This window comes from Chelmon rostratus, chromosome 17 (assembly GCF_017976325.1).
Source record: "Chelmon rostratus isolate fCheRos1 chromosome 17, fCheRos1.pri, whole genome shotgun sequence".
Taxonomy (NCBI): Eukaryota; Metazoa; Chordata; class Actinopteri; order Chaetodontiformes; family Chaetodontidae; genus Chelmon; species Chelmon rostratus.
Genome location: NC_055674.1, coordinates 17929895 through 17946857, shown reverse-complemented (window position 1 = coordinate 17946857; position 16963 = coordinate 17929895). Strand labels below are relative to the sequence as shown.

The 16963-nt window shown below is 42.7% G+C and overlaps 3 protein-coding genes across 3 annotated transcripts; 1 reads left to right on the top strand and 2 right to left on the bottom strand.

Annotated features, from left to right (window-relative positions):
• Positions 1 to 78: 78 nt before the first annotated feature.
• wbp2nl (WBP2 N-terminal like) lies at positions 79 to 5082 on the top strand. The gene is made up of 8 exons (XM_041957311.1): positions 79 to 214; positions 759 to 867; positions 990 to 1128; positions 1348 to 1440; positions 1712 to 1909; positions 2851 to 2964; positions 3545 to 3621; positions 3726 to 5082. The coding sequence occupies exons 1-8, from the start codon at positions 156 to 158 to the stop codon at positions 3780 to 3782; spliced, it is 846 nt and encodes a 281-aa protein (XP_041813245.1). The 5' UTR covers positions 79 to 155; the 3' UTR covers positions 3783 to 5082.
• Positions 5083 to 5512: 430 nt separating this feature from the next.
• Positions 5513 to 12763, bottom strand: LOC121621020 (heme-binding protein 1-like). Its single transcript, XM_041957315.1, has 4 exons — positions 12364 to 12763; positions 9098 to 9236; positions 7125 to 7305; positions 5513 to 6694 (listed from the first exon to the last, which is right to left on the bottom strand). The coding sequence occupies exons 1-4, from the start codon at positions 12439 to 12441 to the stop codon at positions 6517 to 6519; spliced, it is 576 nt and encodes a 191-aa protein (XP_041813249.1). The 5' UTR covers positions 12442 to 12763; the 3' UTR covers positions 5513 to 6516.
• Positions 12764 to 14484: 1721 nt separating this feature from the next.
• fmc1 (formation of mitochondrial complex V assembly factor 1 homolog) lies at positions 14485 to 16702 on the bottom strand. The gene is made up of 2 exons (XM_041957322.1): positions 16555 to 16702; positions 14485 to 15118 (listed from the first exon to the last, which is right to left on the bottom strand). Exons 1-2 carry the CDS (start codon positions 16681 to 16683, stop codon positions 14915 to 14917), a joined length of 333 nt encoding a protein of 110 aa, XP_041813256.1. The 5' UTR covers positions 16684 to 16702; the 3' UTR covers positions 14485 to 14914.
• Positions 16703 to 16963: the final 261 nt, after the last annotated feature.

The following is a 16963-nucleotide window of genomic DNA, read 5'->3' as shown; positions in this document are numbered from 1 at the left end:
GCGGCACGCAGCGGGTTGCACGCTCACTGCGCTGAGCGTCCCTCAAGTCACGAGTTGTCAGACGGTCTCGTGACGTAACGTCGGTGACGTTTCTGGGGCATCCCCGACGGGCTGACAGACATTAGCATCAGGGGAGCCGAAGACGTGTTTCAAACATGGCTTTGAATCGGAATCATTCGCAAAACGGCGGGGTTTTGATAAACAACGGAGAAAGGTGGGTGTATTGTTTTGCGTATGTGTGATTAATTGTATTAACTAGCTAGCTGACGCCTCTTTTCTTGACTTGTTTACCTTCTAGTTTCTAGTGCGTAGTCAACACAATGCTATCCAGCCGCTAGCCTCCCCTTAGCTGGCCTGGTTGTTAGCATAGCTTTAGCTAGCACGTCTGTTCCATTGTTGACGTTTGCGTTAACGTCAGCTATGTAGGGCATTTCGGCGCAATTCAGTTATTTTGTAAGCCGTTTTAAACTCGAGCGATGTTATTAATGGCCGACTTTTTAGTCCCCTCGTATTTTGGGTTGATTTAAGCAAGATGGCTAACTTGGAACGTCAGCCGACCATCAAAACAGGAAGTAGCTGGTTGCTCTCGTTCGGAAATGTTGACATTTTGTTCAAACAAAAATTTCATCATATGTAGCCAGACGTTATGAAACAATTCTCACATGCATATTAATATTCTGTACCATAATCGTATCAGTAGATTGTTTATAGGGGCTGTAACGTGTTACTTAAGTTTCACCTGCTTCTTCTTTTCCCAGTATTTTAAGGGAATGTAAGAACGTGGAGCTGTCATTCAGCGATGTCACCTGCAAGACAGACCTGCTGAGGGGGACCAAGAAGGGCACGGTGTACCTCACACCATACAGGGTACAGCCAACGTTACATAAGCAAACCAACATTGCTGGTGCTGCAATCTTTAGAGGAAAGTTTCATACATCCTGTTGTAACTCTTCCCTCTCTCTTGTTTCTTCCCTCATGCTTTTGTGTAGTTGCTGTTTGTGTCCAGTAATACCAAGGATTGCCTGGGCTCAGCCATGTTCCCCTATTATCTGATGAAGGGCTGCAGCATAGAGCAGCCAGTCTTTGCAGCCAATTACATTAAAGGGACAGTGTCAGCTGAGGCTGGTGGTAAGTGGTCTTTTGTTTTTACTCTTAAACACTTGTGGTTTGAGTTTGTCTTTGGAATAGTAAATAATCATATTCATATTGTACAATGACGTAGATATTTGGTGCATCATCTTAGTCAGAATTAGAGGGCTGCACCTACCTGTAATGTTGACATTAACAATAAAATACAAGTGTTACTGTTGTGTTTTTTGTTCTAAATGTGTTGGACTCTCCCGTCAGGTGGCTGGGAAGGCCAGGCCCATTTCAAGATGTCATTCCCAAGTGGAGGCGCCATAGAGCTGGGACAGCATCTCTTCAAACTGGCTACAAATGGTTTGTATGCTCGTTTCCTTAATCACTGTGTCCCACTTTTACAATGCTCAATATTCATTAAATACTCCTTAATAAAGGGGTAAGTTTAAAAGGTGCTTTTTGGCATAGGCTGTCAGTACAATTATTGTTCGTATTATACTGTATATTTACAGTATTCTAAGATAATAGATATGGTGGGCAGTTGCAGGAAACAAGTGAGTGGATACACCGATGACCTGTGGAAAATCCAGTTCATTTGTTGAGAAAACCATTTTCCCTTGCTGTGTTTCAGCTTCTCGTGCTGCTCCTGCCCAAAACGGTGCTGCCTCTTACGGCTATCCTTCACCTGGAATGATGAATGGCTATGGCCCACCTCCACCTGCTCCTCCGGGCTATCCTTACCCACCCCCTCCCCAGCAGAATGGCTTCTACCAGGGCCCTCCCCCTGCTGCTGCCAACATGGGCTACCCCTGTCCAACAGCCAATGCAGGTATAGAATTCAGTCTTTTGTAAGTTGGCATTTTTATTGTCAGTTTGTATGTAAGGTACCCACGACAAATGAGGTGTTTTTTGGTTGGTTCGTTTGTTCCCTAACCTTTTTCTGTATAATACTGTCTTTTTTAGTCCTTTCACAGTCAATAAATGAAATAGAGAATAAGCCAGTATATACTCCCAGGGCTTGTGTCTATATTGTGTTTTTATCTGAGTGCACTTGTGTGGCACTCCGAGCGCCGCTAGTTTAAAATCTCAACTTTTGCTCACTGTTGCTCCTTTTCAGGCAGCCAATCATACATTAGATGGGATTGGACTTATCACCCTGGTAACCAGGAAAATGGAGCAGAAGCTTGTTCTGGCTGTGTCTTGCTATCCTGAGCTTTATTATATGCCATAATAGAGACAGGAAAGAAATGAATGAAAGAAAGAACTGTGCTTTGCTCGAGCTGACGAGAAATTACGAAAGGAAATTTCTCCACCTGCTTTGTCCGCAGTTGTTTTAAGCTAATAGCAAATTGTTAGAAATTCTCCAGATATTGTTGTCATAGAAACAAAACCCACATGCATTATTTTTTTTTCTTGCAATGCACAAGCATAGATAAAAATGCCATGTAGACACAATCCCTTGGATGTGGACAGAATTTCATAGTTTTGAGCCTGCAGGTTATGTTTCTTTGCATGTGCATGCAGTGCACACATATTTGTTTTTTGTATACACGTTTTTTTGTCAAATGTCCTCATTGCACATAAGTAATAACCCTTGAGGCACAAATAATGCTGTGGTTTCTCTCCCTCTGCCAGAGTTTTGTTTTTTCCCTTGTTTCTCTTGTTTTTTTCTGTCTTTGCTGTGTAGCTAATTGCCCACACAGACTGTAACCTCCTCTGACTTTGAAACTCAATCTCTTTGAAATTTTTTTCTGTCTGTCTTTTTTCCAGGAATGTACCCATCTGGTTTTGACTACATGGCCCCACCTCCTCCCTACCCTGGGCCACCCCAAAATTGGGCTGCACCCCCCCAGAACTGGACAGCAACAGCACCACCACCTGCAGGTCTCTCTCTCTCTCTCTCTCTCTCTCTCTCTCTCTCTCTCTCCCTCTCCCCCCTCTTTTTCCCTCCCTTTCTTTCTATTTTTCCTCTCTGTATGTCTGTGTCACTGCACCCGTCAGATCTAATCTGTCTGCCTCAAAGTGAATCACTTCGAATCATGCCACCAAAAAAGGGGTGCTGATGTCTCATCCGCTTCACATCAAAATTACAGAGGAGAAACAATCTCCCCTCTCCATTCCCGTTCTCTCCTAGCACCTTGTGGATTTCAGTGAACAGTCTCACCCTGCACGTGGGGTGCGCTTGGTAACAGTGTGCTCAAATGCCAGTTTGCCATATCTGTATTTTAGAAAGAGCTTGAGTTGGACATTTGCTTCTCTGCATGCTCAGGGTATGCCACTGGATTTTTGTCCTGATAATTCCTGGAGCTGTCAGTTGTGGTTCTTCATATGACTAACACTGTGCTCCTCGCATCAGTTCTCCTTACAATGTTAGGAGCTGTAGCGTCTGTTCCTAAATATGTTCGGTGGTCATTGCTGTCTGTCTCAATCTCGCTGTCTTTGTCATGTCTCATTTTATGCACAGGTAACTCCAAAGCGGCTGAGGCAGCAGGCAGCGCGTATTACAATCCCAGCAACCCACACAATGTCTACATGCCCATGGTAAGCTGCTTTGCTTGTCCTCTCCTCAGTTAAACTTGTGTGCAAGTGAGTTCTCCTTTAATGGCGCTGTACAATTTTTTTTTTCCCTCTTTATTCCCATGCAGGAGCGACCTCCACCATATGCACCTTATCCAAACTCTCCTGACAAGAAACACAACTAAGGCTCAGGCACCATCACTTCAATCACTCTCCCCTCTCTCTTCCTCTGTATCTTAAATAAATTCGAAAGTAAGGACTATTGTTGGTGGATACCTACGTGACTGTAGAATACAGAATAGAAATTGCAAGTAATAGAGGGCTCTAGGATATCAGTAATAATTAAACAATTAATGAATAATATTTTGGATACTGGAATAACTTATAAAGCAATCACATCTTTAAATATTGCTTTCCTTTTTACTTAAGTTCATTTGGAGTGATTGACAATTCTGAGACTCGTAATTATAAACAATCTCAGCGATGGCATTTATTTTGTTCTGTCTAATAGCACGTTGTTAAGAGCTGAAAGGAGGAGGCATGTGGGGAATGTACTTTTTTCAGACAGATTTATCACCAAAACATTTTTAGCAATTTCTTGATTGCAGTTGTTGTAGTTATTAACAATAGCAGCTCCTGATATAAAAGGTAAAGTATTTTTGCAGTATCATTGAAGGTGCTGTGTGTTTCCTATCCAGTAGTTTTGAGTTGTTGTCCATGTACTCCACCAGAACTGGGTTGAATAGTGTCTAGTAACATGATATCTGACTGATTCTCACACTAGGATGAAAAGTTATAGTTTCCATTATATATAACCCGCATATTTGGGTGTTCTTGTACAACTTCAGTTGCATTACATTACAGTCTAAGTAATTCCATTCATTGTATGACCCGAATCTCAGTCATAGTTTAATATATGTAATGGAGGTTTTTGTTATGAAAAGGAGCAGTGTGTTGTTTGAAAAGGGGGGATCAGACAGCGTTCTTACATAACAAGTCTATGTATGTGCAATATTTCAACCTCACATTACAGGGTCATAGGTGACAGGCTGGGGTTACCTGAATGACCCTGTGCTCTACTCCTAGCTTCTATTGTATTCATGTATGCAAAGCCAAGCTGAAACCAGAACTCTACTCTTTGTGGAATTACACTAGTGTGGGGTTACAGGGCCAAGGCGTTACATTAAGGGCCCATCAGTGTTTTGCCTGTTGTTGAACTTCTGAATGAAAAGCATTTATTCCAGATTAAAGTGGAGTGAGGCGCCAACAAGCCGTGTAACTGCAACCCCCTCATTGTGCATCAGTTAACACCTGTTTGAAGGAGTATTTGCACACAGTTGCGCTGGATAGAGGATTTTTGGGGGTTGTTTTAGTTTGCTTGAATTAATCAAATGTCTGTATTTTAATATCTCTTTTGCAGTTCTTATTCCTCTTGCTGAAGTTTTTTCTGTCAATTAAAATCTAATAAATGAGTCAATTAGTGAATTTTGCATTTTGATATTTTTGACATTTATCTGATCTTTATGAGTTTTAAAGATGGAATTACATCAAATGTAATTTCATCCTCATTTGTTAAACCCAAGTCAAATTAAATCTGTGTTTTTTAACATTTAATCTATATAAATGCAGTCCATATACCATTATGTTTAGTCATTTCATTTAATCATTTATTTGTTATGTTAGTAGTCATTTTCCAAATTAGAGGCTTCACGTTGAGTCATTCACATGCACTTTTCAAGGCATGTGAAAGCCCACATGCTGTCTCGTGTCACACCTACTGAAGTCATTTCTTTTGAACACTGTGGAAATAGTTCAGTTGTACAGTACAACAGTTTGGACGGTTCCCGCTGTGCCTAACAGCATTTCACAAAACAAAGAAAGAAGACAGTTGTAATTATCCACACTCTTACTGAATAATATGTTTATTATGTTATCAAACACTATCAAACCTGGACGTTATTTTCACTCTTATCACAGAAAATCACACTGTACAGATGTATCTCGTAGCACAGTTTCAAGAGTCTGAATAAATAAAGATGGCATTGTCATGCACTAAAACACAAAATAGTCACTACACACAAATGAAAACGACCGCAAAGTTGATAACAACACCAATAGCAAGCTAGCTGATTTCCACTGACAACTGTTCACCCATTAATTCATAAAGTCTAGTCCTAATTTATGGCTCAACTCCTGTTTGTTTCCAGTTCCTGACTCAGGAAAAGGAAGTGTGCTTTTATCTACCATGTATCTAATGTTAATTCTATACATTTCTCTGCAGCCGCTGCTAAGTTGTAAACTAGATTAAAGATGTGCAAAGCCCTACTGTGTGCTCTTCAGGAAGATGAGAACTCTACAGGGACTTAATCGACCCTTTAGGGCAAACACGTAGTTCTAAAAGGAATGAAATGCAGATTCCAGTTACTTGGATAACAGTTTATCTAAAGGTCTTTAAAATCTGTTTTCCCTCGGCGCAGAGAACTGAACTCGGTCACAGTGCTACATCCTGTTTTCACATGAAAAGCCTGTGTGAAACATACTGCACAGGACTCCAACTAATGCTTTTACTTCTCAACACTACGTTGTCTAGAAGCCTTTACTCACTCAGAGCTAAAAGGAGTGGGTTTAAATTAGAAACGATCATAAAATGTGACAGTGAGGTGAGAAAATGCTACTGCGCTGATTGAATTTTAAACAGCTTGAACACCTAACTTCAGTGTAGCAGCTGTGCGTGTGACAAGCAGAAGATCAGATGGGTGAAGGCAACATGGGTAATCTCTATTTGTCCATTTGGGTTCAAAGGTCTATCAAGTGATCATATTGCTCTTACCAATCAAATACTGTTAGAGCTACAGGACTGTGAAAGGGTTGTTGAGGTTGAATAAAGAATTCAGCATGAGATTTGACTCAGAACGGCTCCTACGGCTCCTCCTGTAGAAACCACACCTCGTTGCGGCGTCCGTAAGGCTTGAGCGGTGGGTCGTAGCTACAGCAGAAGTACTGCTTGCGCTGAAAGGGCGCCGTCTCACCCAGGGTGCGCGTCAGACGCAAGGCCTCCGCTCGGTACTCGCTCTCCCCCGCAAAACCTCCAAACTGCCTGTAAACAAAAGGAGACATTTTTAATTAGGTGGATGATTTCGGTGTTAGTTTAATTGGGTGAACTATGTGGACTTTTCGCTGGATTTGCTGTCTCATAGCAATGGAACAGGGACCCAGAAGGCACACATGCACACTGATATTTCAAACAACATGCACCAATGAGGTCAAGTAGACCTGCCTTAGGACCTGTTCTACCATAATAGCCCTGCAGGAGACTGAATATATTAACGAAGACCTCGAAAAATATAATAGCTACTGCAGCATTTGGGTCGGGTGGGGTAACTGTGCTGCAAGTCGGTTTGAGAATTTACGCAGCATCTCAAATCAACGTGCATATTACTCTCTTAAACATGGGAGATGTATTGATGTCTTGTTCCATGTATATTTACGTCAACATTTTTAAACTAAACACTTTAAATGACACCTACAGAGCATAGACAGTCATGCCGGGCCGCTCCTCAATCCTGATGGCGGTGTCAGTAGGAGTGGGGGGGCTTTGCTGGTAGTTGGAGGGGATGCGGATGGCGACCATCAAACGGCGAGACAGAACACCGTCATTCCGTGGGTACACTGTGATGATGATGGGAGCTGCTGTGCCCATGGCCTCACCTTCGAAGATGAAGTATTAGATGGAGAGGGAGTTTAAAAAAAGGAGGGGGGGGGGGGGGGGGGGGGGGGGGGGGCATAGAGGGGACAGCAGAGAAACTCGACTATCCTCCCTAAAGAAAACTACCCACCTCTAAAGGTCAGGAATTGTGGGATTTTATGTGGAGGACATAATATCATTATGCAGATGCCAACAGAAAAAGGTTTTATCCAGACACAGTTAGTTACATGTTGCACATACAATGCCGACTATGCGCTGAGGTTTAGTTTTCATACTGCCCTTGTTGCCTGAGGTTATATCTCAGCTGGTTTGAATCAATACCAGGAATCCCAAGAGTAATGTGCCAAAATGAATGGTGCCACATCATCCCTTGAAAACTGGAAAATGCAGGCATACCGCAAGGTTCCATTCTGGGACCACAGTTCTTTTGCCCCTGCATTAATGAGCTAACAGACAGCTGTAAATAGGCTGGGTGCCAAATGTATGCTGATGATGCCATCATTTATATATGAACAACAGGCTGCAGGGTTACGGAACAGCCAAATGGTGGGCACAGTGGCTTCAAAGTCACTTCCTAAATGTGAACTGTGAAAAACCTTTTTCAGTGTGCTTTTCAATAACACAAAATATGTGATGATGTTATAACAACTATAGATCAGATGGAAATATAGAAAGCAAATGACTTCATATCCAGGTGTTGTCCTGGATTCACAATTAAAATTTGAAGCACATATCAGGAGACAGTCGAAGATCACCAAGACTCTCTTAATTGTTTCCAGCTTGCCTCCCAGCTGTATATACACATGTTGATTATATCGCATCTTTCTCATTGTGTAACCATTTGGTGCCAGACAACCAAATCAGCGATGAAGGCTGTCATGTCATTATACAAACAAACTTTGAAAATATTGGTTCAGAAGCCAATATAATGGCACTATTGTGTCGTTCAGAAAAAGTATAATTTGTAATGCTTTGACAATTGTATAAAATTTATAAAATACATTGCTAAGTATGTGAACAGCCTTGCCCCAGAACTAGTCAGTTTATTCCTTAAAAGCCTAAGGGACAGGAACTGCAAGATATCTATGGCTGGAAGTCCTGTATGCATTGCACTGGTTACATATTATTTAACTGTAACAATGTCTGCATGTATAGTCTCTGTCATATACATAAAGAAATAAATAAAAAATATTCATCTGGTGACCTAAAGTGTGAAACCATGACCTGAAAAGACATTAGTGTCTGAGCATCATTCAGATGCATCATCAAATAATAACTAAGCCATTAGTTAAACCAAAATTAGGAATAAGATTTTTAAAAAGCACACCAAGCCTAAATAATTTATTAGAAGGAATCACAAGAAATTTTAAAAAATGGTTATATAATATAACTCCATGAACAAAATCAGAAAGCTGAGAGGAGATTGTAATAGTTTTTTATTCTTTTATAGCCTGCAGAATTAGCCTCTCACTCAATAAAGAGTCAAAATTAGTCATAAAAAAAGATGAGTCCAAGATAATAAAAAAAAGCTTGTATTTTAATGACTCACCTTTAACTGTTGGTTTGGTGTCTCTCTTCTCTGTGGCCTTCATCGGATTATGAAAGTCTGTCTATTACTTTACATAAATCAGTACCGTTCATTCAAACTTTTCTGTATCATCTATGTCACATCAATGTATCTTATTAGCTTCGGAGAGGAATAGGAAAGATATCAGAGGCAGTTCACGAGCCAAACTAGGTCCTATAGTGTTAGTGAACGTATCTTCCAGGAAGGTTGATTTTCAGATGGCCTACCTTGTTCATTGCTCCCGCCGATGTACATAAGCAGCTTCCTCACCAGCTCGCCTGTCACTTGGTCGAAGGTTCGTCCCTCAGAGGACACAGCAGCGTATTTGGCCCCATCGTACCGCCGCACTTCAAAGCTAACTCCATCCTACAGGGGAGGAAAGGGAAATCAGCAGGCCAGCCACAGCTACACACATGCGTAAATCACTTTGTTGCACATACAGTCCACCCACACACAAACAAACACGCACACAAACCACACACAAAGTCGGTTGCTCGCTTCCTGGGGAGCTGCTGATCTCAGATATGATTTACCTCTCACACACTGATGCTGGCAATCTCCTCCATACGACCAAAGCCTTGAACTGGCAGGGTTTACACTTGGAGGGGTTCAGTGTGTGTGTGTGTGTGTGTGCGTGCGTGTATGTGTGACTGCACACATGTGGGTGTGGGAAACCAATGTGGACAGCCAAATAATGAGATGTAGATGAAACATATTTACACAGATTCGATTTCATTTCTTCTTCTGCTCTGCAGTGTTCAGTCAGCCTACAGAGAATAATGGCCAAGAGATGCACAGTCTTACATAACAGCACACACACACACACACACACACACACACACACACTTGCCCCCACCCCGAGACACACAGCGTTAATATGATGCAACAGTTTTGCATTAAATATGATTAAGTGGGGCTAATGTGGAGCACAGTCACTCGACTACGCTGCTGAGCAATAACTTTAATAGGTTTTGAAGGAATCTGGTCACTGCAGAGACTGTGAAGCAGGTTTCAAATACAGCTGCTCATACCACTAATGTGATTATGCTGTGTGGCATTTTAATAGTGTCTGGCTGTGTGTGCGTGTGTGTGTATGTGTGTATAATGTTGTTAAGCACTGGAATTTAATTTCATAATGTCATTGTCATTCGTTCTCCTCAAAATGATCGCCATCGATCTGCGAGAAGCTACTGTAAAATATACAGCTCATTATTTTGCAGCTGATGAGATTTATCCAACGCCATACAAGCAGGGAAAAAATAATTCCACTGCGTGTTCTCATTCTTGCGTGGACTTTTGTGTGATATTTTCTCTTCCCTGGGGGAAAACTCTAATCCAAAAATATGCTGCGGATGATTTCGTCTTCATATTGTGCGTGTGAATTTGCGAATCTTGGCCTCTTTACAAGTCGCAGGGTATTTACATGTCGTCCGATTGCTGTCTGATACTAACAACTTTCAACCACCCCACCCCAGTGAAAAACCTGTAATTTCCTCAGCACATACAAGATAACACTATGTTATCATGAAGCCCTAACTTGTGACAGGTGCCCAGGCTCCTGCATAGTAATTACAAGGGTTCTGCTCTGTATGGCTTGTCGGTGGGACCACCATTAACATTGTGTACTGGTGACATACGAAGGAAGAAGAGCCTGACTTCAGTTGAGCAGTGCAATTAATTTGTCTGTCATGTGTCAGCAGTTGCGTGCATGTGTGTGTTCAGCTGCTGTCTTATGCCAACCTATACAGTGATAATTACTCTGTGCCAGAACAGAGCACTCAGAAGGTGTTATCAACACTGCCACTGTTAAACTGCCTTGTCATTTCATGTTGTGTGAAAATAATCTTCCGCATTCATTAGCAAACTTCGAACTGAACTCCACCTATATGTTGCCGTGCTGTGGATGCGTGCATGCGTGCGTGCGCACAGGTATGTGTGTATTCCATGCCAGGCAGCTCCTCTGTATTCTGTGTCAGTTTTAATTAAGGGTGTAAGGTGTCAGAGTCAGGCGGGCGCTCCGCAAGATCAGGTGACGAGCTCTGATTTCAGTGCCTGCCGTTTAAAGAAGTCAGTCAAGTCCAGAGATTTGATGAAGCTTGAGCTCGGACTTTTCAAGCCTCGGACACCTTGCTGCATTTAGATCAGCAATATAAATGACTGATCACTCGTCACCGGTCCACTTTTCTGCAAATCACAATGAAATGCAAACCTGTTCTTTAAGAGCTTTACAGCTAAAAATTGTGTTCTTTTCCAAGTTCAAATGTGAGTATTTCTGAATGAAATCATGAAAACGCAGTTATTTGTACACATGCTGCTGGCTTTAACTGTCTTTTGTGAATTTCAGCCTTGGTGTCAGGACAGATCTGCCTTCATGTCTGTGGGTAAATATGTCAGTTTGGGTCATCTGAGTCCAGGCCTGCCTGGTCATTTGGGCAGCTGGACGTCCTCTTTGTCTCAGCCCGTCCGCCTTTGTGTCCCTCTCAAATGTTAGCTGCTATTCAAAGATAAACACACAAAGCCACTTTCAAAACCTCTTGTCAACCGTGATGTTACATGGATACACGCACATTTACAGTAGTGCGCTGTGGGTCAACAGGGCACCAGAGAAGGACCTCGAAATGACTGTTAGGCACTGCTTCAGTAAACAATACACATCACTGAGTTTACTCCAGTCTTTGAGGAGCATGCATACATTAAATATTGGCAAACATAACATATACATAAACATAACAAGGGGGTGGGGGTGGGGTGTTGACATGGAAAGGGCATGCCCTTCCTCCCCTATCATTGTCGTCATCAGCCATGGTCCGTGTATCAGTGCGCACACCCAATCCATAGCCGAGCTCATGGCTTGACCACAAACACGTGTGATCTGCGTCCTCTTCCAGGCCAGGGTCAGTTAGCTCGTGCCCTGTGGTTTCACGCGCGCGCGCGGTGCGCTCTCTTCCTCACACACATCAGACACACGTGCACCTACTGTACAATGTCATAATGGACAGAAAAGGCTCCACAATGAATGGGGACCTTGAAAACCTCCCTGGCTTTAGTCTAGAGCGCGTTGTTGTTTTAAGGTTCCACAGAAGTCAGCATCACCATCTTTATTCATGTGTGCCTTGTTGATTGGCGGAGGACCTCCAGCTGGTTTGCCCCTTCGCCCCACACTGCGGCTCAGCGGGCATCCTTATAGGTCACAAGCAATTAACTGCCAGGCTGTTATTCAAGGTTACAGGGGTTGTGATAACAGCGGGGAAAACGCAGCAAAGACAATAACCATTCTAAACAAAACTGCCCTAACCTAGTTAGTGTTAAGAGGTGGATCAAATATTTATGGAAACAGAAGGGGAGAGCGCGCACCTTTCCAGCACAGCAGGGTAACCGTGCGTCATCATAGCTGCGTGAAGCCACGGGGAGAGGCGCGCAGGAAATTGCAGAAGTTTGAGACTTATCACAGGGGTGAAGTTGTTTGTGTGGCAGGTGTCGTCGCACTGCTTACCTTCGTCTCACTGCTCAGCAGCTTATACTCCGTCTCCTCGGTGTTCCCGAAGAGCGAATTCTTGATCATGCCAAACATTTCGCTGCGGCCAGGTCACCTCTCCTCTCTCCGCTCCTTTGCCTTGTTATTTGTCCTCCCTGTCGTCCTTGTGCCTTTTCTTTTGTTTTGTTGTTTTTCTTCAAAACAACTTTCTCTCTCAGCTGACAGCTCCCTTGTGTGGTCGTCCTCAAGTCCTGGAAAAACCTTGTAAGCAAGAGGTTAACTTCTCGCTGTCATCCAGATGCTCCAAGGCGCAAATTCTCCTCCGGCGAAGAGTGCGCGCCTTGTTCCAGTGAGCAGAGTTCTCCTCAAAAGATGCTTTTTTTTCTTTTGGAGACAGAAGTTGCAGATGCTGACTCGTCGTCCCTTTGCTGAACCAAGGAATGAACAAATCAGCCTCCACTCTGACGGGTGGAGTGTCTCCGCCCTCCTCCTCTCCTCCTCCGGTCTCAGTTTTTCCTCTTACCAGCTTGACGCTCACTTACATCACCACCTTTCACTCCTAAACGTTTAAGTTCAGTAAAAGCGAGGCATCAAGATTACAGCATGGGGCTAATTTTCCACGACTTATTACCCCCAGATGAGTCCAGCTTGCACTGACATTAAAAATACATAGATTTACATGGCTAATTTCCTGATATGAGGTGCAGCATCATGGACTACAGGGAGTCTCCTCCTCCAAGTCTACCACCCAAAACAGAGTAACCTTTGGTGCCAGTCAGCTTTTGTTAGGCTTTTTCTCTCATTCTGTTTGCCACGGCTGTCTGTTCCAGGATGCATAAAACAGTGGGGCGTAAAGAAACACATTTACACGCTGCCGTTTGTGCAGTATAAATTTTGACACAAGCCGTTGGTTTGTCAGTATGCATTGGACTTTCCTTCCACGGCTGAGTGTGTGTTAGTCTGGGGCAGCGCATGGGTGCACGTCTCCCTGCCTGTGTCACTGTGAGTTGTTTGCTTTAGGGTTAGTCTATTTAAATTCACACTGAAGGCAATGTTAGTCACCACTGGGGAGTAAAAGGAAACAGGAAGGGTTTATTTAATGAAAAAAAGAGAAAAAAAAAAGTGGGATGGATAACACTGGGCCAGAAAAGCTGAGGTATACTGTGTGAGAGAGCTGTGGACAGAGAGAGGAGACAGGATCCCATCTAGCTGACACACTGTACACAAACTGTACACAGCGGACAAGTCACTGGGGCAACAAAATGTAATTTATATAAAAGTGTATTTCATTATATCATTTAGTGTCCCAGAGCTTGTGATTCAGATTTTTAGGACGCAGCTTGCTGTGTTGTTGAGCAATTATTTCAGTCTCTCGGGCACTGTTGACCAGGGTTTCCTTGCTAATCACTGCTCCTCCTCAGTTTCCCCATGTTTGGCATGTAATGTGATAATGTTTGACACTTTTCCTCTTGTTCTGTTACATAATGTTGCAGTGAGTGCTTCTAAAGCACAAGGCAACTACATTCTGGCCTCTTTGTACCTGCTGGGCTGCCTCAAGTTGCCTTGAAACCTCACTTACAAAACAGTGACTGTCAACAGCTGATAATAACCGACCACTCACTGCAACTCAACTATACGACTTTGACCGTTTTATAGCTGAGGTTAAGTCATACTATACTCTGAAATGTCTCACACATCCTCTGCACAAGTATAACTTCTGCATCAGCAACAAAAACTGAAAGACCTTGGATGGGATATTTGCTTAACTCCCCTACAGTTTCAACAATGCCCACAGAGCTGAATCGATGTCTCAGCAAAGGTTGTCCACTGTATGCTTCATCAAGTTGGTGCATATTGCATTAAACTGTACATATGGTCCTGCTTGTTTTGTACCATTGGACTTGTCCACTGAGGCATAGTGGGGTTTTTTTGTTGTTGTTGTTGTTTTTTTTGGCAGTTGTTGTCCACCCTCATGCTCTTAATGAGTGTACGTTGGGGTGGACAACAACTGCCAAAAAAAACAACAACAACAACAAAAAAACCCCACTATGCCTCAGTGGACAAGTCCAATGGTACAAAACTGCACAGAATCCCTCAGTTGTGCAAATTGCAGTGATACACAAGCACAGAGAACGCATACCAGTCTCTAACATTTTAATGGGACAAATGAATCAAAGTGAAAATGTACTTACAGTCCTTTTGACTTGTAGCTATTGCTTTTTAACAGTTAGGAAAATTGCCAAAAAACAAATAAACGCATGTGTGGATACACTGAACGGTGTATCATATTTACAGATTTGTAACCATAGCATGTATTTTCACAGTTGCTTCAAACACTCTCAGGTCAGATTATTATAATATTTCATCCCCTTGAACATTAGTAGAACAACACAACAGTAATAAGTGAAGGATCTCAAAGCAGTCCACGATGGCACAATGTCCAGTCTGCCAGACTCCAGTCAAATATTTATCCCTTTGGAGTTTACATGAGGTGAAACAGCCACAGACAAGTCATTTCTGAAGGGTGTCAAGATTTTCTTTCAGTGTCGTGTTGCACCCTCCCAAGTCCTTACTTCTCCCAGCCTTTACCTCCTGGCTGAGTGGGCAACCTGAGCCCCACTAGACCAGCCACTTCTTCTGGGCTGCGCTCTCCCTTGCCATGGTAAAGGTTGTGCAGGAGCAGGTGGTTCCTGGTAGATGCCAGCAAACACAGGTATGTGTGAGAGTCATGGTGTGCCTCCTGCTGAGCACGGCAGTACCTTTCTCCTGTTACCTGCAAGAGGGTAAAGGAGAGAAAAGATTAGAGAAGATCTAATGATAAACCAGGTCATAACATAATGGCACCACACTAACGGTGGCTGCCAAATGGCCAGTTCCTGTAAACGGTACTGTCTTTTTACCTTGTGCACTTTCATGAACATTTTTCTCCACAATGAGAAAAATGTGATCAAATATATGTTTATGAAGAAATGCCTTAAGGTCTAGCGGGTGGACAGCATGGTGTTTGCAATGACTCCAGTCACAGACAGTAAACATGAACAGATGTGTCTATATCACAAGATTTACTGCCAGAATATATTTTCTCTTCATCAACTGTAGCAGCTACAGTAAGGACTGTAAGCATTTGGTCCAGTCCCTATAGAGTTTCATATTTACATTACAACGCCTTTGGGTCTTTTAGAGATGGGACAAATACACATTGACATGCAAGAGTCGCTCCAAGCTATTTTGCTTCAATGACTGCACATGCATTCAACCACCCCGGTGAGCCATGTTCTCTCAAGCATAAACAAAACAAGCTTTAAGCCTGTATGTTTTATAAACCTTCCCATTAGAACAAGCAGTTCTGCTGCGTTTGGGTAAACAGAGAAATAAACGGAATCACAAGCGCTGAGATGGACATGGTTACAAACAGACTAACAGCATACGTTTAATGTGAGAGTAGTTATACATGTTAATAACAAAAAAAAAAAAATGTTGAATTTAGGGCTACCCCTGACTGAAGAAACTCTGTCGACTAACGATCCAGGGATGTCTGTGCCAAATCGATAAGTGGGTTTAAAAAACAACAAAATGTGTTTATGAGCCTGTGTGGATGAATGTAGTCATACAGGACTAAAAGCTCATTTCAGATACAAACATTTTAACATTGTGAATGAATTAATTTGGATTTAATCAATTTATTGAACTTTCCTGGAGGATTCATATCACACACTCGAACATTAAGTGAATGTTTCCGTTAATTTGGATTCACAATAACGCAGAGGTCAATCGTCTGTAGCATGTTGCACTCTGCTGTGCGCATACTACACTCAGATTCTCTCGTTAATTCATTGTTAGACTGAGAGAGTACTTCATCCCCAGCGTCTCAACACTGAGCTATGCTAGGGCTAGTTAGCTGCTGGCTAATGCTAGCGCGTCCTTTTGCTTCAGTCACCTTGCGTTGAACTGTTATTTGTAAGTAGTACAAAGTTTGCAATGATTACACTCCAGTGTCACGCTGGGTATTGACTCTAGCCTCACTTTTGGAAACAGATGAATGGCGAAAATTGTTTTCACTTCAATAGCAAAACGGTAACATTATCATTGAAGAGTAACCTTAATCAGGCTAGCTAACGCTAGCCACGCACTTCCCATGCAGTTTATAAAGGTAGTTAGCTGGCTAACTTAGCTAACCTTAGCCGAAACGCAGTTGGTGGGGAAACTCGCCTTATTCTTACGAAACTGGTCCATAACATAGTTGTAGGCCAGTGACTTTTTGTAACTTGGTCCCTGGACGGCACGTAATTCTTTCAGTATTCCTCTGCAGACTCGTAGCGGTGATGACAGCGTCGCCATCTCTGCACGGTGTTGTGACTGTGCGGCGCATGAAGCCAGGCAGACTCAATCTACCACCGCACAGTCGATCAGATTAAAGTATATCGACCACAAGGCGGCGATATGTCACAATAATAAGTTCACGACCTCATATGATTCTTCTTCCGAACAGACATTTCCCTGCAACATTAATAAGGTAACGTGGATGTAATTTAAAAATCTACACACAGAGTCAGTCTGTAAATGAATGTCTAAACGTGCAGCATAAAGGACTAATGCATAACCAGTGTTTTGTGTGTAT

Coding starts and splice junctions, on each gene's coding strand:
- wbp2nl (XM_041957311.1), top strand. CDS start 156: ATGGCTTTGAATCGGAATCATTCGCAAAACGGCGGGGTTTTGATAAAC. Junction 868..989: donor TGTACCTCACACCATACAGG/GTACAGCCAACG, acceptor GCTTTTGTGTAG/TTGCTGTTTGTGTCCAGTAA. Junction 3,622..3,725: donor ACAATGTCTACATGCCCATG/GTAAGCTGCTTT, acceptor ATTCCCATGCAG/GAGCGACCTCCACCATATGC.
- LOC121621020 (XM_041957315.1), bottom strand. CDS start 12,441: ATGTTTGGCATGATCAAGAATTCGCTCTTCGGGAACACCGAGGAGACG. Junction 7,306..9,097: donor CGGCGGGAGCAATGAACAAG/GTAGGCCATCTG, acceptor TCATCTTCGAAG/GTGAGGCCATGGGCACAGCA. Junction 6,695..7,124: donor GGCATGACTGTCTATGCTCT/GTAGGTGTCATT, acceptor TTTTGTTTACAG/GCAGTTTGGAGGTTTTGCGG.
- fmc1 (XM_041957322.1), bottom strand. CDS start 16,683: ATGGCGACGCTGTCATCACCGCTACGAGTCTGCAGAGGAATACTGAAA. Junction 15,119..16,554: donor ACCAGTTTCGTAAGAATAAG/GCGAGTTTCCCC, acceptor ACCCTCTTGCAG/GTAACAGGAGAAAGGTACTG.